Here is a 24,999-nt window from a genome sequence, read left to right as displayed (position 1 = left end):
TTTCAGACAATTGAGGGTCTTTTTATGTCAATAAAACGAAACACTTACAGTGATATAAATTTTTTGGGTAGTTGGACAGATGTTTCCAGAATGAGATTTTCACTCTGCAGCGGAGTGTGCGCTGATATGAAACTTTCTGGCAGAAGTACGGCTGTGAGGATGGGGAGTGAGTAACACAGCCGAGTTGTAAATGTGTCTGAGTATTTGTTATTAGACAGCTAGACGTTGGTCTTGCTGGTAATCCAGGCCCGCAGGTTGCCGACGTTGGCAAAGACTGTGCCGGAGCTCTCGCAGGCGGCGTACATGCCGAACGAGACGACGCCGACCTGCGTCCCGGCGCTCACCAACGGGCCCCCGGAGTCGCCCTGGCACGCAGCTCGCCCCGCCTCGCCGGCGCACACCATGCGCTGCGTCACCTCGAGCGGCGGCGCCGGCGTCGAGTCCATGTAGCTCTGGCACGCCTGCCGGTCCATGACGCTGAGGTCCACCTTCTGGAGGGTGTCCACCACGCCGCCGTTGAACTGCACCGAGCCCCAGCCGGTGAGCGTGGCAGCGAGGCCGCCAGGTGGGTCGTAATTCGCGGCAGGCAGACTCACAACCTGCACGTTAGCTCCCAGGGGGAAGGAGTCAGAGATCTGAAAACGGTTACGAAACGTTCACCTCGCTACTGAATTCACTCTCTAAACTCATGCAAACTCCTGGCTGTATCACGTTGTAAGGATATTAAATGGAACCATGACATTGACATAATTATCGGTAAAATAGTTAGGCAAAGCACAGTTCCTTGGTATCAAACAAGGAGAATACATCCATCTAATATGGAGACAAAACAAGCGTACAACCCATCCCAGAATTATATGAGTGACTTCTCCAAAAGAACATACATCACTCATTCATCTAATTGTCACACCTCGATGTGCTATGAATCCAAAACCGTCAGAGCGGAAGCCCATTTACGTTTGACCTCCAGCGGGAATCTAAAATTATCGAGCATGCACGACATAGAAAGAGACTTTTTTTCATTTAACTTACAGGGAAACCCACCGTCTAGTAGCTATGGTGGATTGTACTGCTACTACAATATGTAGCGTTAGTGTCACTCATGGTCTCTCAGCCGGTGTGAGAACTTTAAGATGGTCATAAAAGTTCTCACACCGTTGCCCGTCCCTAGCCACGTGGAGGCGGACCAGATTTCTTGCACGGTGTGTCACTAACCTTACTCTGTTTACTACTCCTTTTTTTGTATATATTGTTAATACAAAGAAACTCTATAAAACAATTTAAAATGTTTGAAATTTAAGAAATATACAAAATCAAACAAGAATAAAATTTACATAAGATGATTTGTCAACTTAAGATCTACTTCCTTAGCAGACGGACAAAACAAGAATGGCAAGGAAAGCGTTTCTGAAGAAGAGAAATTTGTTAAAATCGACTATAGATTTAAGTGTCAGGAAGTCGTTTCTGAAAGTATTTGTATGGAGTGTAACCATGTATGGAAGTGAAACATGTACGATAACTTTAAGCTCTGATTCCACGGTGAGCCACACCCACATGAGGGCTCGGCAAATCCTCTAGCCTGTCATAGTGGACGTGGCCTTTGTACGGTTGAACCTCTATATATGGTCGTTACTCTATTCCAAACAAGAAGCATAAAGTATTAGTAATCATACAAGAAAACAAGAATTATATATACTACCGTTTTCTTGAGAAGGGTATACTAATTTTTAATCTTAGAATTACATTAACATTTGTTACAAAAACATTGCACAAAAAATGCCAGTACAGTTCACATTAAGATTAGTTATCAAAACAGGAATAATTTTAAGCAATACATAGTGGTTATACAATTATGTGAATTATTAATACACGTCTACTGGTATGCATGCACACCCATGTGCGAGGGCTCGGAACGGACTTCGAGCCAGTCGCTCTTGGGATGCCAGAACCTTCATACCATATCCTCGTCCACAGCTGAATCTGAGTCTCAGTCTGAATTTGAGTCTGTGTCGGTGTCCCTCCATTGATGCTGCCTAACCTGTGCAGCCAGTCTGACCTGTGCATAAGGCCGATCCTCCCTGAACTGTTCGTGGAGTAAATTTGAAAAGTCGTTGCATAAATTATTCTGCCTCACCCACTCACCCTGCTGTCTTATTAAATTATATAAGTCCTCGCTAAAAGTTAGTTCTCGTGTCGTTGAAAGCTTGTGACAGTGTAGGACGACGTGTTCCGGTGTACCGACTTGACCACACACACATACATCTCTCTCTCTTAATCCCACTCGTTGTAAAAGCGCAGGATATGGTCCATGACCCGTCAGGAAATGGACCATACCGCGCGTAGGATCACAGTGTCGCAATCTTAGTCTCTCACGTGCATCAGGAAAAAATTTGTACACTCGTCTCCTTTGTCTGTCGGTTCCCATTCTGACTGTCATGTCTGTAGCTTCCAGTCTCTAAAATCCTTCATGTTCCTTAGCTTTTGCCCCGTAATATCTCTCACCTTCCCTTCTTCCCCTTTCCTCAACCAGTAAGGCTGCCGCACGTTGCCTGATGGTAAGATCAACTGGCTATACACCTAGTACAACACACAAGGCTTCGATGGAAGTGGTACTGAACGCCCCTGACGATCGGAGCAGAACACTCCGTTGGCCACGCCTAACAATGTTTACGTGGGTACCTAGGTGCAGCCGATGCGCCCTGACACTAGCTGCAAAGCTTGTAATAGATTCAAATAACGCGGTGTGATACGCTCTCATGACGTTCAGCGGCAGCCTAATGGAGGCACTGTTCACTCTCGCCACTTTATGCATAATACTCAATTCTTTTTCTGTCATTATTCTTGCATGTGGTACGAAAGACTGCTTCTCATCCAAATAAAGCCCTAAATACTGCGCTACCTCTTGTCGTTTGAGTGACACGTCATGAAGTTTAATGACTGGGTTACGGAGCAGCTGACCCTTTAGGAGCATATACACAGTCTTATTCGCAGCCACAGGCACTTTGTTTTTCTTGCATCAATCAGTAATGTCATGAAGCAAGTCAGTAGTCATAATCTCTAGTTGTTTCCGAGAGTTTGCTGATACTAACACCATTAGGTCGTCAGCATAAGCAACAACCCCTGAGGCCCTCCTATCCTGATCTATCATGTCCAGCAGTGGTTCGATTACAATGTCCCAAAAAATGGGACCACAGATGGAGCTTTGAGGGCAACCCTTGGATATCCTTTTGACAACCGTCTGATTCCCTGCCCTTCATTCTACCGTCCGATGTCTGCAGTATTCAAGAAAGTTTGCGTACAATGCAGCTGGAATTTGCGGGTCCCGCAATCTTGCGAACAGGGCAGGCCACCACAGATTGTCAAAAGCACCTGAAAAGTCTATGCACACTGCCAGAACATAACTGTAGTCCGTATTCTTGGTAATATTAATTGCTCTGTTAATTGCATCTTCAGTAGATTTCTTCGGGTAAAAGCCAAACCGATGGGGTGATAGGCCCTCAGCTGCCGGTGAGTCTGAAGTCTATCGCACTATAGTCTCTCCTGCAGTTTTCCTAAGATGTTTAGTAGGCAGATTGGCCTGTACGTCTTGGCACCCGTCGGGTCTTTATCCTCCGATTTTTTTAATAAATATGACACTAGCCGATTTCCATGTGGCCGGAACTCCACCATCCAGCAGGCAATCGTTAAACAATTTTGTCAGGTACGGAACAATGACAGGGGCAGCAGCCTTCACGGTCTCAGCATGCACACCATCCGGGCCAGGGGCCTTCTTGTTTTTGAAGTTTTGAAATGCCAATGCAACCTCTTCCTGCGCAAACGGAATGATAGCTAGGTCGTTGACGTATTCTTCACCAATTTGCCTGCGAAGATCATGATGGTAAACGTCATCCTCTATTTCATCATCTACATCTACATCTACATCTACATCTACATGATTACTCTGAAATTCACATTTAACTGCTTGGCAGAGGGTTCATCGAACCACAATCATACTATCTCTCTACCATTCCACTCCAGAACAGCGCGCGGGAAAAACGAACACCTAAACCTTTCTGTTCGAGCTCTGATTTCTCCAATTTTATTTTGATGATCATTCCTACCTATGTAGGTTGGGCTCAACAAAATATTTTCGCATTCGGAAGAGAAAGTTGGTGACTGAGATTTCGTAAATAGATCTCGCCGCGACAAAAAACGTCTTTGCTTTAATGACTTCCATTCCAACTCGCGTATCATATCTGCCACATTCTCTCCCCTATTACGTGATAATACAAAACGAGCTGCATTTTTTGCACCCTTTCGATGTCCTCCGTCAATCCCACCTGGTAAGGATCCCACACCGCGCAGCAATATTCTAACAGAAGACGAACGAGTGTCGTATAAGCTGTCTCTTTAGTGGACTTGCATTTTCTAAGTGTCCTGCCAATGAAACGCAACCTTTGGCTCGCCTTCCCCACAATATTATCTATGTGGTCTTTCCAACTGAAGTTGTTCGTAATTTTAACACCCAGGTACTTAGTTGAATTGGCAGCCTTGAGAATTTTACTATTTATCGAGTAATCGAATTCCAACGGATTTCGTTTGGAACTCATGTGGATCACCTCACACTTTTCGTTATTTAGCGTTAACTGCCACCTGCCACACCATACAGCAATCTTTTCTAAATCGCTTTGCAAACTGATACTGGTCTTCGGATGACCTTACTAGACGGTAAATTACAGCATCATCTGCGAACAACCTAAGAGAACTGCTCAGATTGTCACCCAGGTCATTTATATAGATCAGGAACAGCCGAGGTCCCAGGACGCTTCCCTGGGGAACACCTGATATCACTTCAGTTTTACTCGATGATTTGCCGTCTATTACTACGAACTGCGACCATCCTGACAGGAAATCACGAATCCAGTCCCACAACTGAGACGATACCCCATTGGTCCGCAGCTTGATTAGAAGTCGCTTGTGAGGAACGGTGTCAAAAGCTTTCCGGAAATCTAGAAATACGGAATCAACTTGAGATCCCCTGTCGATAGCGGCCATTACTTCGTGCGAATAAAGAGCTAGCTGCGTGGCACAAGAATGATGTTGTCTGAAACCATGCTAATTGAGTACCAATAGATCGTTCCCTTCGAGGTGATTCATGATGTTTGAATGCAGTATATGCTCCAAAACCCTACTGCAAACCGACGTCAATGATATAGGTGCGTAGTTCGATGGATTACTCCTACTGCCCTTCTTAAACACTGGTGCGACCTGCGAAATTTTCCAATCTGTAGGTACAGATCTATCGCTGAGGAGCGGTTGTACATGATTGTTAAGTAGAGAGCTATTCTACCAGCGTAATCTGAAAGGAACCTAATCGGTATTCAATCTGGACCTGAAGACCTGCCCGTATCAAGCGATTTGAGTTGCTTCGCAACCCCTAAGGTGTTTACTTCTAAGAAACTCATGTGAGCAGCTGCTTATGTTTCAAATTCTGGAATATTCCATTCGTCTTCCGTGGTGAAGGAATTTCGGAAAACTACGTTTAATAACTCCGCTTTAGCGGCACTGTCGTCGGTAACAGTACCATTGACACTGCGCAGCGAAGGTATTGACTGCGTCTTGCCGCTTGTGTGCTTTTCGTACGACCAGAATTTCTTCGGATTTTCTACCGAATTTCGAGACAATGTTTCGTTGTGGAACCGATTAAAGGCATCTCGCATTGAAGTCCGTGCCTAATTTCGTGCGTCTGTAAATTTTAGCCGATGTTCGGGTTTTCGCGTTCTTCTGAACTTCGCATGCTTTTTCCGTTGCCTCTGCAACAGCGTTCGGACCTGTTTCGTGTACCATGGCGGATCTGTTCCATCTCTTACCTATTTATGAGGTATGAATCTCTCACTTGCTGTTGCTACTATATCTTAGAATTTGAGCCACATCTTGTCTACATTTGCATAGTCAGTTCGGAAGGAATGGAGTTTGTCTCTTAGGAAGGCTTCTAGTGACACTTTATCCGCTTTTTTAAGTAAAATCGTCAGGAAGCAGCCTATGCAGGTGAAATTCTGCCGTACGCCGTCATCCATCCGTCTTACGTCCATCTGCCTGCCGCAGTGTTGACATAATCAGAGGTTACTTGACACGTTCTGTTTGCACTCTGTATGGCTCGCCCCAGATGTCTTTAGACAGATTTGTTTTGACAAACTTGTCCGAATGAATCTGTCTTGTCTTCTGTGGTTCATTCTTGTATCTATTTTTGGCAGCCAGATACAGTTGCAGCCTTATATGCCTCTCATTATATGTCTTTGCTAGTTGGTAATATCGCTTGGCATTTCGAGTTTCTTCCTTAGTGTTGTCAACTGTCGGGACCAGGGGAAACGAGGTTGTCTTCCTCCACTCACAGACGGAATGGCACTAACCAGCGCCTGTTGCAGCACGTCTACCAGGAAGTGAGCTCTGAAATACACACTCCCTTGAACTTCATTCATGTTGAAACTATCTGTTACTTTAAACAAGGTCTCCAGGTTAGCCTTCTCAAACACTAATCGCGGGTGACATGATGAAGCTGCCTGTACATTTGAGTGATAAGAATTATCCACCTCTATAGTAATCATGTTATGGTCACTTTGTGAAGCACCATCGCAGATCCGCCAGGCCACGACATGGGGACAAGCTAGTTCATTCGCAAGGGATATATCTATATTACTAGTGCCACCAGCATTGCCCCTATATGTGGGCCCATGCCCTTCTTTATTCAATACTACCAGCTGACACTCATTTACAAGATCATTCACTAGAAGCGCCCTTGTATCTGTCCTGTCAACATGCCACAGTGTGGATTTAGCGTTTATATCTGCCAAAATCAGTAATTTTCTCTGTCTGGAAAAAATTGACTATGTTCCTAATATTGTCAAGAAAGGGCTCAATATCCAAGGGGTACTGAGCATAAATTGAGGAGATTATCCAGAAGTCTCCCCTTATTAAGGCCTCAATGGTCACAACGTGCTCAGAAGACAGTTGTGCAATACGCGTGACTTTGATCTTCCCATTTGTTATCACAATTGCCGCATTAGCACCATTTGTTCCTGTGATTGTCGTGCAATGCGTTGGCAATCCGGGAATCTTACCGCCATAGATATAAGGCTCCTGAAGACAGGCAATTTGTGCTCCAGCGTCATCAATCAATCTACCCACTTCTGCCATAACCAGTCTAATTCTCATACAATTAAGTTGTATAAATTTCACGATGAATACTTGGTGAATACAAAACACCTAGCAGTAGTTCCCTTAGGGTCGAAATACACTCTGCCATGGGCACGAACCAGGTCTTTGTATACATTATGCAAGTTTAGCCCCTCGCCACGATGCGTACACACCACAGCCAACAATTTACAAAGTTCCTTTTTGTCAGTTGGCAAGTTTCCTACCCTTATTATCATGCAATCTGTCTCTTCTGTCGTTGGGTAACAAACTGTATTACCCTCAGGGTGAGTCAACCGCGGCACCAGACGTAGTGCAGTTTGAAATATGTTCTTATTTTCTACCCTAGTGAGTCTAATCTTATTGTCTAAGTCACAGTAATCCACTGAGTCAACGGTATATTTGGATGGCACGGTAGGAATTTCCTGCTCCTCAGGTCTTGGTTCCCCATCTGTACCATTCTGTAAGTCCACGCAGTGAAGAGTTTCAGTATTCTTCTATTTATCTTCGATGTCCTGTCCTTCACTGCGTACTTTGTCTGTTTCTATTTTCTTGTTTGTAGGACCCTGAGAATTTGCATAATTACTTCTGGACACCAACTCATCGTTAGATCCATCATGTGTGGTACCTCCATAGATAAAGCGAACAGGTTTGATGTAAGACTCACATTTAGACACATCGTATTCACGTGACACTGTAGATAACCCCTCATGACAGTCAGTTACAAAGTACCCATTCTCACTCATTGCCGGCTGCGAAGGATGCAGGGAGAATTTCGCAGTTGAGAAGTTGTCCGAAGCTGATGCTGGGTTATTATCACTGTCCTCCACTTGAAGTTGAGCCTCCAACTCCACTATACTAAATAACGAGGCTAAATGGAGCATTGCCCACTGAAACAACTCATGCTTAACTTCTCGCTCAAGACGATACTCCATTGCTCCATGAATGCATGCATCATGTAACATGTCGGTCATGACGAAATTATTTGTTTTGAATGGCCGCGAAAACTGATTCTTGTGCTGTATCTCCTCCTCCCTGTGCTAAAATACTCGTTTGTCTTCTCCATGCCACTGCACGTCGCCAAGCTCTGGCTCTCGTAGACGGTGACCTGTATCTCCGCTGAGTATGCTGATTGTTTGTGTAGTCCCTAAACATTTCAGAATTAGGCTTAGTTGACATTACTCAAATCGTAATCTGTACGTTGGGTCTGCCTTTCGTTAAGTTGTCTGAAGGTTTGAGAGTCTGAACCCCCAGCTTTTTTTACATACCCTCATCCTGTGATGGCATGGAATACACCCAACTACCGTCTGCTCTTTGTATTCTGACCTGTTGTGGGCGGTCTTCCCACATTTTGCACATACTTGTTCTCTGTCGCAGTGCCCGGTGGAATGTCCCAGACCCCAACACCTAAAACACTTCTGGACAGCAACAAATTCTCTAACTCTTAGGTCTTCAAATTGGATGTAAACTCTATCCTTTTGCAACAGAAGACAACGAATTCTCGGCGTGACTTCAATAATGTTGTTTACCGTACGTTCACCTTTAGGTCTCGTCTTAAACTTCGCAGCTACCTCAACGTGAAACTCCTCAGGGGAAACATGCTCGCTGAGGTTTATCTCACAGAGTTCGTCTAGAAATTCCTCATTTGTCAGTGTTGTTGGAACCTGGTAAACTGCTAAGAGAGGTCGCAGCTTCCTTGGCTCTTCACATTTAATATTCTGCAGCGCAGCTGTCTTTTCAGTAACCTTGCGCTTGTCATCTGCCGTCTCAGTTTCCATGATGACGGTATTTGCCGTCGAACTGATAGCTTTAATTTTGACTTTGTCTAATTTCGGATTGATGGTCTTAGTTACTGTCTCTCTAACAGTCTTAGAATCCTGATTGGCTGTGCCTTCGAAGAAGAGAACACTTGTCTGTTTGGCACTGACTTCTTCAATCTTCATTTCAGTTGAGTTTACCTTTTTTGGCACAGCTGCCGCAACACCGGCAAAAGACAATGTGGCTGGCTTACTCTCTCTCAATCGTGTATTCTCCTCCTTAAGACTTTTCAGTTCCGTCTCCATGCGTTGTATTCTCTCCTGTGCATCAGGGGCATTGGCAGTGGCAAGCTCATTCCTCAGCCTTTGGTTTTCTAACCTGAGCTCCTCAATTTGGCCTTCTAACCTGGACTGAGTCAAGACAAAGGTCCAAATCTTATTTTTAATCCTGTCTGCTATCGCTGTCGACGTTTTCTTCTGCCGTAATTCACTTGTCAACTCACCCATGAAGTCTTCAACCACAGCAATTTTTTCCTGAGTCGCGTCCATGGTTCCGACATATCTACAGAAATGCGACGCCTAGATACAGCGCTCTTTCCCTCTGAAACCGCCATCATTATAAGCTTAGGTGTAGCACTTCCCACAATCGGGCTGGCCACGACCGCCGCTAATTCAGACCAAGTGGTCTTCTCCAGCGTCTACACTATCTACGTAGATGCCAGGAAGTCACAAGGTAAGTGTAACGCAATTAACATTATACAAGTTCTTGCCCAATAATCAGTTTCACCTAACCACACTACAACAACTAGTTAGATCTGCGTACCACGACAATCGTTCGATCTATGTACCACGGAGAAAGTTCGATTGAGGTACCACGAAAGAAGTTCGATTTATGTAGCACGTTGAAAATTCGATTTATATACCATGCCGAAAGTTCGATTTATGTACCACACATAACCTAAAAACTTTCACCGAAGCATGCACAATTTTATGACAGCAAATCAAGACAATGTGGACTATAACTATTTTGTCCAGATAGTCTGAAATATGAAGTAATAGAAAAAACTTGCTGTGTTAATTAATTTTGCACTCTAGGTAAAATGCACTAATCCATCATGCATAATGTATGTTTATAGCTAATTCTGGACAATAAGTTCTAGGTTTTCGGTCTGAGTACAGTACCTTTAGTTGTTAGTCACTTTCACACTGCACACTGTCGAAATACCTTCAGAGTTATCACAAAAAATTACATTAACACGAAGCACTTTAACAAGAATACCGACATGGCAGCCATCTTGGCAAGGGACGGCGGGTGTGTCTTGGTGCTAGGTGAGAAGAAGGATGCGTGAAGGAGTCCGATGAGAAAGTTCGCGCGTCTGTGACCGAGCGGTTCTAGGAGCTTCAGTTCGGAACCGCGTGACTACTACGTCGCAGGTTCGAATCCTGCTTCGGCCATGGATGTGTGTGATGTCCTTAGGTTAGTTAGGTTTAAGTAGTTCTAAGATCTAGGGGACTGATGACATCAGACGATAAGTCCCATAGTGCTCAGAGCCATTTGAACGATTTTGTGATTAACAGTGTATCCGGTGGCACGGTGTTAAACGCAGTTGCCTAGTAAGCAGGTAGTCCTAGGTTCACGTCTAGGTGTGGCACACATTTTCAATCGTCGCTGCTGATTTCGCATAATGTCACGAAGCTGTTGATATCATCGGTATCTTCCCTTTCTGCCCCCTCCACCTTCACTACACACGCTATCTTGAAATCTTGGTCAAGGCTGTAGAACAAGTACAAAACAGAACTAACAGGCAATATTGAGTGTATACAGAGAAAAGCAGCTCGAATGGTCACTGGGAAGTTCGATCCACGGGTGAGCGTCGCGGTAATGCTGAAAAAATGAACTGGAAGATGCTTGGAGGTAGTGTCCAACTATCCCTTACAAAGTTCTATGTGAGGAATCTAGGACTATACTACTGCCTCCCATTAAAGATCACGAAGGCAAGATAAGGCCCGTTAGCCTCATATTTTAAGCAATCAGTCTTCCCACTGTCCATATGTGAACGTAATTTCAGGAAGACCTAGTGCACTAGTAACCGACACACTGGAAAGTACTGTGACGCACTTCACAGTGGTTTGCTGAGTAAACGTGGATGTAGGTACGATCGATTCCGTGGTCAGTGTCAGTTCCCATTAAACTGTTCTACTTTAGGAACATCTCTCGTAAATATCAGGGCCGGTAATGAAAGTGGCGTTCATCAATGTGCTTAAGGGGCTCCGCAACGCCCTATACTTGCAATGTTAAAATAACGCTTATAAATTACATCTTTCCTCACAAAGTATTTGAGGTAGGAAGTTGAACTTTTTACAGATTATTTATTGGAATATGGGCTACAACTTAACACAGGGATTTTACAAAATTTTAGTTCAGTTATTAAAGATGATTTTTTTTCAATTGTAATGAAAATTCACAACATTTTTTTGCAATTTTTTATTTATATATTCAAAAATATACAGTTTTTTGGAAAAAAGCTGTGTTAAATTATGCAGAAGGTACTGTGTAACATTTACTGAAAGTTTGAAACAAATATGTTTGGAAGATCCTTAGAAAACATGTAATTAGTATGAGAAAATAAAAGTTTTGGGAATCGAGCGACAAAGATTGGATTAACTTTTTAGTGCATTCCAAGTCCATAGGATGGATTATCTTCATCCTCTGCAAACTCCTCCTCCAGCTTCCTCTTGTTCCTCCTCCTGATTACTCTTGCTTGTATTTCTAGACTCTTTACAGCCCTGTCTGCAGCCCGAAGGCGTTCCTTGTCTAAAGCAAGCATCGCTCGTACCATGTTAGAATGTTATTATTTACAGTAATAACACATACCTTTGGCTTTCCAACATTTCTCCTTTTCTTAAAAGCCTTCAGAGGATTTCTAATAACTTTACTTTTACTCATTATTATACTTCAACAAAACAGAGACTCAAGAAACAGAATTAATTACGAATATTTTCGAGATAACGACAGAGTAAATAAACATGAAACAATCGACAATCACACCAGCGATATATATTGAACCATCACAGGTTAGCCACAACACATACTTTATCTCACATCACTAAAATGTACCTGATGAACACGGACGTTAATAATAACACCATTTGACAGCAGTTTAACAGCGCCACAGTGGGTCACGCCCATGTAGAACACATTTCAAAAAAAAATTTAAAAATAGTTGTAGTCTTCGGAATTGAATAAATTATATATCTATTAAAAGGTAACAGTCTGCAGATTCAGAAAACGCAAAAAAGTAAAAATTGAACTTTTCATGGTTTTGAACCTTTCCGGAGCCCCTTAAATTTTACTGCCACACGCACTGAGTAAGTTAATAGTACTCCCTATGAAATCTTTCTTGCTGGAACATAGCATCAACATCTAAAATTTCGCAATGTGGCACTTCTTTACTTGAACAATGGTTCGTCTAAGATCCCGCGTAGGAATTTTGTCTAAGGGGTTTACTGGAGCCACGGTATTCCTGCTCTGAGCAGCATCGAGAGTAATGTCTGCTACATGCTGTCGACTGTGAGTCATACAGTAGTAGAAATTCTAGCATTCCCAAGTGAGTCACTACTTATCTCCCGTAATATTTTAGTGAAGAAATTGACTTAAGTAACGAATTAAAAGAATTTCATTTAGAACAGATTTTACGGTTCACACAGATTCGTAGCATTTTAGAAACGACCGATTTCGGTTTACCATCCACAGATATTGTCGTACCAGTGAAAAGAGACCAGCTAAATAGCACGATTTATGTGTTACGTCAGAAGATAACGCCCTGTCATCCATACAATCAGATCTGAGGATGGTTTTTGGGCAACAGAAATTGGTAATTCTATGAAATGAAAAATCCGTAACGACAGAAATGTGTGGGAAAAACGGGTATGTTAACAGGACACATCTAGAAGGATTCAGTGTACAAACGGAGAGAGATGTGGGGAGGGGGCACGCGGTAGAATTTATAAAGGGACTTTAACATTTGATAATAGTAAGCAGAATGTAATACATTTAGGATTTAGAATTTATACAGATCTGAAAAGACTTGCATAGGATAGACTAACGTGGATAGTAGCTTCACCCAATCTTCGGACTGGAAACCACAGCAAACACAAAAGGATTTCTATAAACAGTTGATTATTTTTCTGGTGTCTTTCAGTGTATTATGATATGTAACGTCTATGCAACCCTTACGTATTCTTTATTGAATATTCGGTAGCCCCTGAGAATAGCTGCTTTGGCAGTGAGTATCTCAGACTAAAAACAAATTTTCATTTTGTAGAGTTATATGACTACAGAACCAGAACGTGATGATATCGTTCTCGTAACTATAATGAAACGTTCTCCGCGGAGCTTTGCACCGCCAAAATAAATGTGGGTGATTAGTGCTCCGTTTTTGCTATTATCCAGGTAATACTTTGACCGTAGCATTCACGGACTTCTATTATACGTCTTGCGCTGTAAATGACAATTTAAAAACCCGGGAAAAATTTCGATTTGAACCTGGATACGAGACCATGCTTCGCTGAATACCTGAAAGTTGCAAACTACAACAGGAGCAGAAACAACCAATTACAAATGGTATGGGGAATTTGTGGCAATACTGCAACCTCACGCAGGACTATTATGTTCTGGAATGCCTAAACAGTCAACGTGTGAAACTGGTCTACGACAAAGTGAACAACGCGGTGTATCAAACATGGGGCACAATTAGAGCTACAGAGAGCCCTCCGTCTTCCACTTGTAAGCCATATCCCACATTCTGCCACGCGGAGATCTACTGCACTTGTTTCAGAGTACACGGTTCTTCAATATCCACAGATACCAATAAGTATGGGAATTAATGAAAACCTGACTACCATTTCAACCGCACAGGGGACAGACGCGAAAGAGTCCAACCGAACTTCGAAAAAGTTGTGCTAGTCAACTACACCAGTCAGTTCACGACTACTACATGCGACACGGTCAACTAGAAAAGAACAAATATGGAAGATGTAAAACTTCATGGCCTGTCAAAACTGTCTGCCTGACCGAGACTTGAATTTGAGACTTCTATTTTTTGTGTGCAAGTGTTCTACCGTTGAGCTACCCTGCGTTTCTAGTGGAACATCACAGTCCCCAGAAATTTTCGTTGCAACGCTGAAAGATAGACTGTCCAACACATGAGATGACCATAAATGGGAGATATCAAAATGATTTTCTGATGGTGACAACAGGTACCATTGACAATATTAACAATTTTAATACCCAGTTGTGAATTTTCTGTTATTTTCTTTATAATTATCAGTTGTTTACTACTATATTTTTTATCTTTTGCACATTTGTTATAATGTCTTGTGTCTTTTCGTTGTTCTTTGTTTACATAACATAGTTCGCGAAGTATGCCTTACAAGAAATAAATATTACTGCAGTCCATCTAACGCCCTCCAGTGCATCTTTTATTACAGATAGGCTCTCCCATGAAGCTAAGTAAGCCTTCAGCAAGCATGCTTAAGACTTGAAGTTTCTCGTCGGCACAGCATATGCTCCGCCAAGACAAGACTCTACTATTCGCAACTCAGTTCATGATACACACTGTAGACGAGCGAGAACAAGCACGAGACCGATGCCGTAATCCTGGCGTTTCCCGACAGCCGCTTCCTCAGCAGTTACGCAACGCCAGCGGCAACTATTGCTGGTGAGATAATCGAAGTTTCGAGACGATGTGGGCCATGAGAGGCCCTGCACGTGATGCCAGTCCCCATCCCCAAGATCTGCCATGTCGTAAATAAAAGATGGTCATCCGGCCAGAATGGGTATGACGGCACAACCGGTCTTCAAAATGGTCTCCGCTATAAGGGTGTCCACTTCTTCAGCAGAGTGGTCAGTAGGTCTGAATGCCATGCCCTGCCATTGATCTGTATGGCCAAGGGCCAACCAACGTTCTATCAGCGCCCAGACACGACGTTCTGTTAGAAAAAGCGTTTGCCCATCAGCCTCAAGTCCATGATTCCTCACCGAACAAGGCAGCAGCCAACCAATGGGCTGGGTATTGGCTTATTCCCACCACGATTACGGGGCTTATGTTCACCGAGAGCCGGCAATCCCTGCCCTTTTGGGGTTACTGTACCTACTCCTGTCTCCTCTTCCTTCCATCAAGACCTTACATTATAGTGACATGGTACACTGATTGAATTATTTTATGATGTAATAACCACACCAGAAATGTAGTAAATTTATCAGTGAGTTCTCGTTTTGTATGTATGTAGTGTCACGTACTCAAGGGATGACTGTAGGGGAAGCAAACTCAGCAGTCCACTCATGGAAAGGTCCTAGTGGGGGTGGCTTGCCGCTGCTCTCCTCTGACCTGTTATGAAGTGTCCAGTGTGTATGCCTATCTTATGGGTGACCTTGATGAGAGTTTATATAGTGTAGTGTTAGGTTTACGTTATCATCAACGAAATAAATGGGGAGGGTGAATCCCAGTGCCGGCACATAGCTGAAAAACACCAAGAGGGCCGCCGAATGTAACGTCCCCACTCGAAGGAAGGATCACCATCAATAGTGTCACATACCATCATGAGACGCTTTGAATTTTATCCAGACGTTGGCGTTAGGAACGGCGAGCAGAATCTTTTCACCACCATCACTCCTTCCCCCCTGCTGGCCACATTACTAGCAGTGAAAATTTCGTCCGCCACCAAAATTCTAACTGGCTTTCCTCGGAGTCGAAAGCCGCCGCACAGGTGTGCGTCAGCGACCTAGGCTACGGAGCCCTCTTAAGTTGTCCAATTTTTTGTGTTCTCTCATTTATACTAACACGCCTAAAAATTTTAGGACCACCTGCTTAATAGCGTGTTAGTCCACCTTTGATGCACAGTACAACAATACGGCGATTCTGCGAGGCATGGATTCAATAACATCTGATGCGATTCCGGAGATAAGTGCTACCAGATGGCTAGGCCGAGTCACATACAACGCTCTGGAGATGTTTGGGCGTCATAGGTGAATACCCACAAGCATATATAGACCCCACCGACCCACAGCCGCAGACACGGTGCGTTGTAGTTTTCAAGCATCTGTTCGTCTGTAAGATGGTGAATCCAGACATGACAAGAAACGTGATTCGTTTGACCAGAAGACACATTTACATTAATCCGTGGTCAAGTCTGTAGGACCCTCGTTCTCTGCAATCGTAATTGATCATGTCATTGAATCAACACAAAAACACATAGGCGTCGTCAGCTGCAGGTTCTCATATTGAATGTGCGCTTAATGGTGTGCCGCGAAACACTGTACCTGCACCATCATTAAATTCTGTCGTCAGATATGCTACAGATCGCGGCTTATACTGCACTGCAACTACAAGCCTCCAACCTTCATCTACTGCGATGAGGCATGGATGCCCCGTGCCTTTCGCCTACTCGTAGGTTCATCGTCCTTCAATCATTTTTCATAGATACTCAGGACAGTAGCAAGAACAGTCAACAACTTTCACTGTTACCACGATGCGCTTTTCCATGCGGCTGGCCACAACAACCTGCCCCTTGCCAAAGTAGTTTGTATGAAGGGATTTCGCTACTCACGGCCCATATCGTTGCTAGAATGATTCGCCAGTCGTCTCTGTTCCACTTTTATACTTTCCTTAACGTGTGACGTACCCGTAAAGCCACCATGCCGCAGTAAATCTCTTGCCGAGCGGTCGTCACAATGTCTTTGCTCGTCAGTGTAGTTAACACACTCTAACGCAACGAAAGATGCACACGATGGAGTTATCCGAATGTGCCCGAAATCTATAGATGTGATCTACATGTAGAGACAAAAAAATGCGCACAATTTCAGAAAAATTGCATGATTTATTCAAGAGAAAGGGTTTCACAATAATGCATTAGTTTCCTATGGCCCTTATGCTGCCGGTTATTCAGTTTGGCATTGATTTATATTTGTTTGATGTCCTCAGGGTTGTCGTGCCCAAGTCTATCCAACTGGTGCGCTAGATCGTGAAAATAGCGAGCTGTTTGGAGGCCCTGCTCACAGTGTTCCAAGAATTCTCAACTGGGAAGAGATTCGCCGACCTTTCCGGCCAAAGTAGGGTTTGGAAACCACGAAGACTGGCAGTGAAAACGCTCGTTGCGTACGAGCGAGCATTATCTTGAAGAAAGTAAGCATAGGATGGCTTACCAGGAACAGCAGCAAAACGGGGCCCACAATATCGTCGACGTACCGTTGAAGGGGGTTGCAGATGAAAACCAAAGGGCTCCAGCAGTGAAAAGAAGTGACACCGCAGACCATCACGCCTGGTTGTTGAGTCGCATGCTAGATGACAGACAGGATGGTATTCCACTGCTGTCCGAGCTAACCACAGACCGACTTCGCTGGTCACCAGGGCTCAATTCGAAGCGGAGCTCAAGAAAAAATGCTTCAAATGGCTCTGAGCACTGTGGAACTTGACATCTGTGGTCATCAGTCCCCTAGAACTTAGAACTACTTAAACCTAACTAACCTAAGGACATCACACACATCCGTGCTCGAGGCAGGATTCGAACCTGCGACCGTAGCGGTCGCGCGGTTCCAGACTGAAGCCCCTAGAACCGCACGGCCACACCCCCCAGACCTCAAGACAGTTCCACTCCAGTAACGACATTCCAGGCCGAAGACGTTATGGAGACATCCCAGATGGCAGTGGGATACCAACCTGACTGTCGCCACCGTATCACCCGACCACGAGGATTCATGCTCTGGAGTGCCCTTTTCATAGGAGAACTCCTTTGGTTGTCATCATCAGCTCCCTTGCAGTGCAGCGGTATGTCGACGAAATTGTACGCCCCACCTTTCTACCCTTCATGGTAACCTACCCTGCGCTTGGATCTCAGTAAAATTATGGTCGCCTACATACGACGAGAGTTCCTACTGCTTACCTCTGTGCTTGCTAAACCCCGTATTGGCCAGCAAGGTAGCCGAATCTCTCCCCAAATCACAACGTTTGCAACGTTATGGGCAGGGCTTTCCAAACATCTCGGGATTTTGGACTATCTGTAAAATCAGTTCGACAGATTGTGGCACGTTATGCCTCAGGAGGACACCCACAAACTGTCAGTCAATTCCAGGCCGAATAACTGTTTGCATAAGGCTCAGAGATGGACTTACATATTATTGATTTGCTCAACTGGTGAAGATCTTTCTCCCGAATTTTTCTGAAATTGTAATCACTTGTTTTTCTGCGCATGTACATCACATTTTACGATTTCCGCTCCATTCAGATAATTCCCTCGTGGTGCGTCGTTTTTTGTGTCTTGGCCTGTATGTACACTCCTGGAAATGGAAAGAAGAACACATTGACACCGGTGTGTCAGACCCACCATACTTGCTCCGGACACTGCGAGTGGGCTGTACAAGCAATGATCACACGCACGGCACAGCGGACACACCAGGAACCGCGGTGTTGGCCGTCGAATGGCGCTAGCTGCGCAGCATTTGTGCACCGCCGCCGTCAGTGTCAGCCAGTTTGCCGTGGCATACGGAGCTCCATCGCAGTCTTTAACACTGGTAGCATGCCGCGACAGCGTGGACGTGAACCGTATGTGCAGTCGACGCACTTTGAGCGAGGGCGTATAGTGGGCATGCGGGAGGCCGGGTGGACGTACCGCCGAATTGCTCAACACGTGGGGCGTGAGGTCTCCACAGTACATCGATGTTGTCGCCAGTGGTCGGCGGAAGGTGCACGTGCCCGTCGACCTGGGACCGGACCGCAGCGACGCACGGATGCACGCCAAGACCGTAGGATCCTACGCAGTGCCGTAGGGGACCGCACCGCCACTTCCCAGCAAATTAGGGACACTGTTGCTCCTGGGGTATCGGCGAGGACCATTCGCAACCGTCTCCATGAAGCTGGGCTACGATCCCGCACACCGTTAGGCCGTCTTCCGCTCACGCCCCAACATCGTGCAGCCCGCCTCCAGTGGTGTCGCGACAGGCGTGAATGGAGGGACGAATGGAGACGTGTCGTCTTCAGTGATGAGAGTCGCTTCTGCCTTGGTGCCAATGATGGTCGTATGCGTGTTTGGCGCCGTGCAGGTGAGCGCCACAATCAGGACTGCATACGACCGAGGCACACAGGGCCTACACCCGGCATCATGGTGTGGGGAGCGATCTCCTACACTGGCCGTACACCACTGGTGATCGTCGAGGGGACACTGAATAGTGCACGGTACATCCAAACCGTCATCGAACCCATCGTTCTACCTTTCCTAGACCGGCAAGGGAACTTGCTGTTCCAACAGGACAATGCACGTCCGCATGTATCCCGTGCCACCCAACGTGCTCTAGAAGGTGTAAGTCAACTACCCTGGCCAGCAAGATCTCCCGATCTGTCCCCCATTGAGCATATTTGGGACTGGATGAAGCGTCGTCTCACGCGGTCTGCACGTCCAGCACGAACGCTGGTCCAACTGAGGCGCCAGGTGGAAATGGCATGGCAAGCCGTTCCACAGGACTACATCCAGCATCTCTACGATCGTCTCCATGGGAGAATAGCAGCCTGCATTGCTGCGAAAGGTGGATATACACTGTACTAGTGCCGACATTGTGCATGCTCTGTTGCCTGTGTCTATGTGCCTGTGGTTCTGTCAGTGTGATCATGTGATGTATCTGACCCCAGGAATGTGTCAATAAAGTTTCCTCTTCCTGGGACAATGAATTCACGGTGTTCTTTTTTCAATTTCCAGGAGTGTATAAACTCATTTCACCAAGCCGGCCGGTGTAGCCAAGCGGTTAAAGGAGCTACAGTCTGGAACCGCGTGACCATTACGGTCGCAGGTTCGAATCCTGCCTCGGGCATGGATGTGTGTTATGTCCTTAGGTTAGTTAGGTTTAAGTAGTTCTAGGGGACTGATGACCGCAGCAGTTAAGTCCCATAGTGCCCAGAGCCATTTGAACCATTTGAACCATTCCACCAACATATTCGCATCGTCGCAACTGCAAGAGAATAAATGCAGCAGAAGGGACTCACCTGCACTACTGCGATGTCGTAGTCATTCGTGTAGACATTGTAACTCTCGTGCCACGTAACGGAGGACGCGCTGTGAACACTGCCGCCGCTGTCACGTGTCGTCGTGCCTACGCGCATGCCCAGCCTGCTTGCGGACGTACCCAAGACGCAGTGGGCGGCAGTGAGAGTCCAGGTCCCGCTAATGATGGAAGCGCCGCAGAAATGGGAGCCATCTAGCAGCAGCGACGCCTGGTAAGGGTAGTCAGAGATGCTGGCATCACTGCCTCCGATGACCCGACCCCGGCCAAGGAACACGGGCCGCGCCCTGGTGGGCAACGCCAGGCCCTGAGCTAACACGCACACGGCTACAATGAGCGTACGGAGCATGGTGGACCACAAGTTTGCTACGAACGCTCCTGTATTGCTCTTCTTATATTTCACGGCGGGACGGACTCATTAACGCTGATAAAAATCTCTTCCGTAAATAGGTGTTCTACATTAAGAGTAATCACGCGCCTTCCCTAAGATAATTCCATATGATCACTGCACGGCAATACTGCATGACGTTATCTTACTCTATATTAAAACTCCTCAGATGTCAGCCTTGATAACTTAGATAGCAGAAAAATCATTATCAAATAGTAATGACCGCGTATCAATAATAGGACTTTGATATTAACGTATTTAAATGAAGTTAAAAGCAAGGTAATCAACATTAATAGCACATTGAAAATTACCCTCTTAAGTGTTGATATAGGTCAAAGAGCTCATTGAAGGCCTCTACGATGCCGAGGAGTTTCTGACGACGTGATTGATGAAGAGATGGCAATCGAATTGGAAGACATAGTGTTCCAGTATTACAGTTCAATAGGAGTTTGGAAGAACTGCAATGAAACAAGGCAGAAGAGATGGATAACATTCCTTCGGAATTTCCGAAATGGAGGATGAGGTTAGTGTTTAATGTCCCGTCGACAATGAGTTCGTTAGAGACGGAGCACATGCTCGGACTGAGGAGGTGTGGAGAACGAAAGTGGCGGTGCTCTTTCCAAGGAACCATCCCGGCATTTGCCATAACAGATTTAGGGAAATCACGAAAATCCTAAATCAGGATGGCCGAACGCGGGTTTGAACCGTCGTCCTCCCGAATGAGAGTGTGCTAACTATTGCTTTTCCCCACTCGATAATATCTGAAATCATTTGTGGGAAGGTGGAGGAGGGGTAAGGGGCAACCAAACGATTATTCAAGTTCGTTTGTGGCATCTAAAAGCCCGGAGAGATACCATCAGGAATTTGGACAAATGTCGACCACGTAATGTAGAAGACAGTAAGGTAAGTGCGACAATTATCGCATCAAAATTTCTTACAGGAATATTAAAAAGAAGAATGGAACAGAAAATAGAGGATTCGTTAGGTAATAGTCAGTTTCGCACCAGTGAGGCAAGTTGTACTGATTATGGAAGGATAACTTAAGAAAAATCTAGAAACATTGACAGAGTTTCTCTACATAAAAAAGCGTTCGATAATGTAAAATGATGCAAGATGTTATAAATTCTGAGAAAAATACAAGTAGACCATAGACAAAGATGGATGATATACAATATATACAAGAACCAAGAGGGAAGAATAAGAATAGAACTCCAAAAACGTAGTTCTCGGATTAAAAAGGGCATAAAACGGGATGTAGCCTTTCGCCCACACCATTCAACCTAAACAGGATGTGAAACAGGAAGCGTTCTCCATAGTATCTTTTCTAGGAGTACTAATCCCCCAGGGTACGCAGGAGAACTCCTGTGAAGCCTCGAGGGTAGATAATGTACTGTCAGACATAAAGCGGTGATAGCGGGTTGTAAGTTATGCATCGATAGCTCATTTCGGAAGAACACTTGCCAGCGAATGGTTTGGAACCCAGACACATTGTTTGAATTTGCCATATTATTTCAAATCAGTGGAATGGAAATTCAAAATAAAATTGTAACTGATACTTACGTCCCTCCCTTAACCACTAAACTGTCAATAAGAATGGTGGTATAATATATTTAGCTGCGAAAGGTAAATGATGAAAATGAACTCAGTAATAGACTCTAATCTTCTTTGCCCTTTACATCGGTATACATTTAGTTAATGTCCTCCTGTAACTTTCTGCAGCGAGGTAAGTACTTACTGAGGTGTGAAAACTACTTCCATTTCAAGATATATGTCACTTGCTTGTCTCACATTGGATCTCCAGCGATAGTCAACGACCACTGGAATTTAGCACATGTTACTGGCCGAATGTGAGACAATAAGAAGTTAGGCTGTCATCTTTTAAAAGGACGAATTAATTTAGAAAAATGATAGTAATTCCCAGTACTGCTCCGATGGGCTGTCCTATTGTACGGTTCTCATTGTTAAAGCTTTTACATCCTTGTAGAAATGGCCTGGGACTGGGATCTACCTGGGCCGAGATATGCACAACAATGGACACCAGTGGAATGATGTATTTTAATGACGTGGCGCCACTTCATTAACAGTTCGCTTCCAACGTTAAAACAAATTCGGGCCTCACATGAAATAAATTAATAATAGCTAGCTCGTTCCCAGTCAAAATTCTCTAAATACGAAAGATTAATAAACAGACCTCTTCCACAACACCGACCACGCTACTGGTGTAGTACACAGTGTTTCCAAAGTAGAAATTGTAATTGTTCATTTCTCAGTCTTATATAGTTCGTCGTGCACACGACGGCCGTAATGTCGTAGTTTGAAGAGCCTGCACCTCAAAGTGCTCCTTGAAAAAATTTGCGACTGCTGGAGACAGTGGTTACCCCAAGGCTGTGCTGTCCTTCATCTCATAATATTCATCGCAGTACAAAAAGTACGTTGTCGTTAGGACGTGATGGAACAATTTAATGATTCCAGATGGAAAATGTTGGGCCAAAAGATCCAGCGTATCTTGTATTGGCACCCACGTAAAAAGTGACACAACGTCCGGGCTAACCATTAGGTCGTTTGGGCCTATCTCCATTCTCTTGAGTGTCTCAACACATTTCTGCGAGTTGACAACATGGTGTTCGCAATGTCCCAATTTTGGTGCTAATAATCCTGCCAGATGTTTAGCAAGTCTGTAGGTGGGCGAACAGATTGCACTAACAATAGGCCTCAGAGGAACACTTTCCTTGTGTATCTTTGGTAATCCATAAGGCCTGCGAGGTCTGGCGGCAGGAGGCGTTAACTACTTTATTAGAAGACGCCGTACCACACAGGCCATTTGTTATTTGGAAATAGTGAGGGGAGCTGCGGACGCTAGAAAAAGGTGTGCACAGTGAAGAAATTGTAACATTTCCGGTGTGTGCCGGCCGAAGTGGCCGTGCGGTTAAAGGCGCTGCAGTCTGGAACCGCAAGACCGCTACGGTCGCAGGTTCGAATCCTGCCTCGGGCATGGATGTTTGTGATGTCCTTAGGTTAGTTAGGTTTAACTAGTTCTAAGTTCTAGGGGACTAATGACCTCAGCAGTTGAGTCCCATAGTGCTCAGAGCCATTTGAACCATTTTTTCCGGTGTGTACATCTGTTTGAATTCAGTAAAGGTGTGAGAGTAGCGGAGACAGTCACAACATTTGGGCTATATGGGGATAATGGCACAAGACATAGCACGGCAAGAAAACGGTTTTCTCTTGTTAGGGAGTTTGATTAGATGTTAGTGACTCATCATGTTTAGAAATACTCTCGGGGTTTGATGAAGATCGTTTAAACGCGCCAGTATTCTCGAGAACTAGCAAAAGTGATGAACTGTGATCATTCCACCATGGTGTTACATTTGCAAGCAATTGAGAGGTTCAAAATTCAGGTGTGTTGGTACAGCAGGCCTTAAGCTAAACTCACAAAAATCTGCAGGTGGTCACATGTGTATCTCATCTTTCTCGTCATTTGTTGGCTCGTGCGACGCTGGCGATTCCTGTACTACATAGTTGCTGGGATGAGGAATTTGTGTTTATGGGTAATATAAGGGAACGAAAGGAATGATTGAGTCCAAACAAATCAGCAACTCCCCGTACAAAGGCAAGAGCTTATCCTCAAAAGATAGAGGTATGAAAATGTTAGAACAGAAATTATGTGGTTACTATGAATTCCTTCCGTGAGATGCAACCATAACTGCTGACATTTACTGTCAACAATTGAGACATCTTGCAGACGAAATCCAAAAACAACGACCAGGAGATTGCATGAAGTGATGGCAAAATCACCTGGCGAGGAATGACTGCTAGTCAGAGACACGCGCTGTGCATGTAGTATCAGTGAATGTTCCGTGCACGTGTAGAATGGGGATGTCGTGCAATCCCTCTGGGTTTGAGCGAGGGCAGATTGTGGTGGTCTGGAGGCTCGGAACCAACATTTCGGAAACTGCACGAGTTGTCGGGCGTCGGTGGAGTGCTGTAGTGAGTATCTTCAACACCTGGCGAAAGCAGGATGAAACCACGTCTGGAAGTCGTGGGATTGGGCGGCCATCCCTCATTACAGATGTCGGACGGCGTAGGCTGGGCAGATCGGTAAAACAGGGCAGGCGACGAACTGTGGCGGAACTAACATCAGACTTTAATGATGATCGGAGTACAAGTGTGTCCAAAGACACAGTGCATCGAAACTCTGCTAACTATGGGTCTCTGCGTGTGCCGATTTTAACACCACGAAGTCGGCAACTACGACTGTGAATGCTGACTTGACCGTTGCCACTGACGCAGTGACAGAGCATCGGATGGTCTGATGAATCCCGACACCTTCATCATGATGCCGATAGGGGGGCGCGAATCCATCGTCTTCCAGGGAGAAAGCTCCTTGACACTTTTATTGCGTGACGGAGACAACCTGGCGGCGGCTCCATTATGTTCTGGGGAACAATCACTTGGACGTCAGAGGGTCCAGTGGAATTCGTGCAAGGCACCATGGCGGCCATGGTGTTTCGTATACTGGTTCATGACGATATTTCTAAAAAAGATAATGCACCGTGTCACAAGGGTAGTAGTGACATGGAGTGCTTTGAGAAACACACTGTTGAATTCCAGTTGATGTGCTGGCCCCGCTACTCACC

At 45.0% G+C, this 24,999-nt stretch overlaps 1 protein-coding gene across 1 annotated transcript; it reads right to left on the bottom strand.

Moving 5' to 3' along the window:
• Positions 1 to 218: 218 nt before the first annotated feature.
• Positions 219 to 20,323, bottom strand: LOC126088180 (trypsin alpha-like). Its single transcript, XM_049906305.1, has 2 exons — positions 19,958 to 20,323; positions 219 to 635 (listed from the first exon to the last, which is right to left on the bottom strand). The coding sequence occupies exons 1-2, from the start codon at positions 20,321 to 20,323 to the stop codon at positions 219 to 221; spliced, it is 783 nt and encodes a 260-aa protein (XP_049762262.1).
• Positions 20,324 to 24,999: the final 4,676 nt, after the last annotated feature.

The sequence above is a fragment of the Schistocerca cancellata genome, chromosome 6, assembly GCF_023864275.1.
Source record: "Schistocerca cancellata isolate TAMUIC-IGC-003103 chromosome 6, iqSchCanc2.1, whole genome shotgun sequence".
Taxonomy (NCBI): Eukaryota; Metazoa; Arthropoda; class Insecta; order Orthoptera; family Acrididae; genus Schistocerca; species Schistocerca cancellata.
Note: the sequence above shows the minus strand (reverse complement) of the source record. Positions and strands in the feature narration are given on the sequence as shown.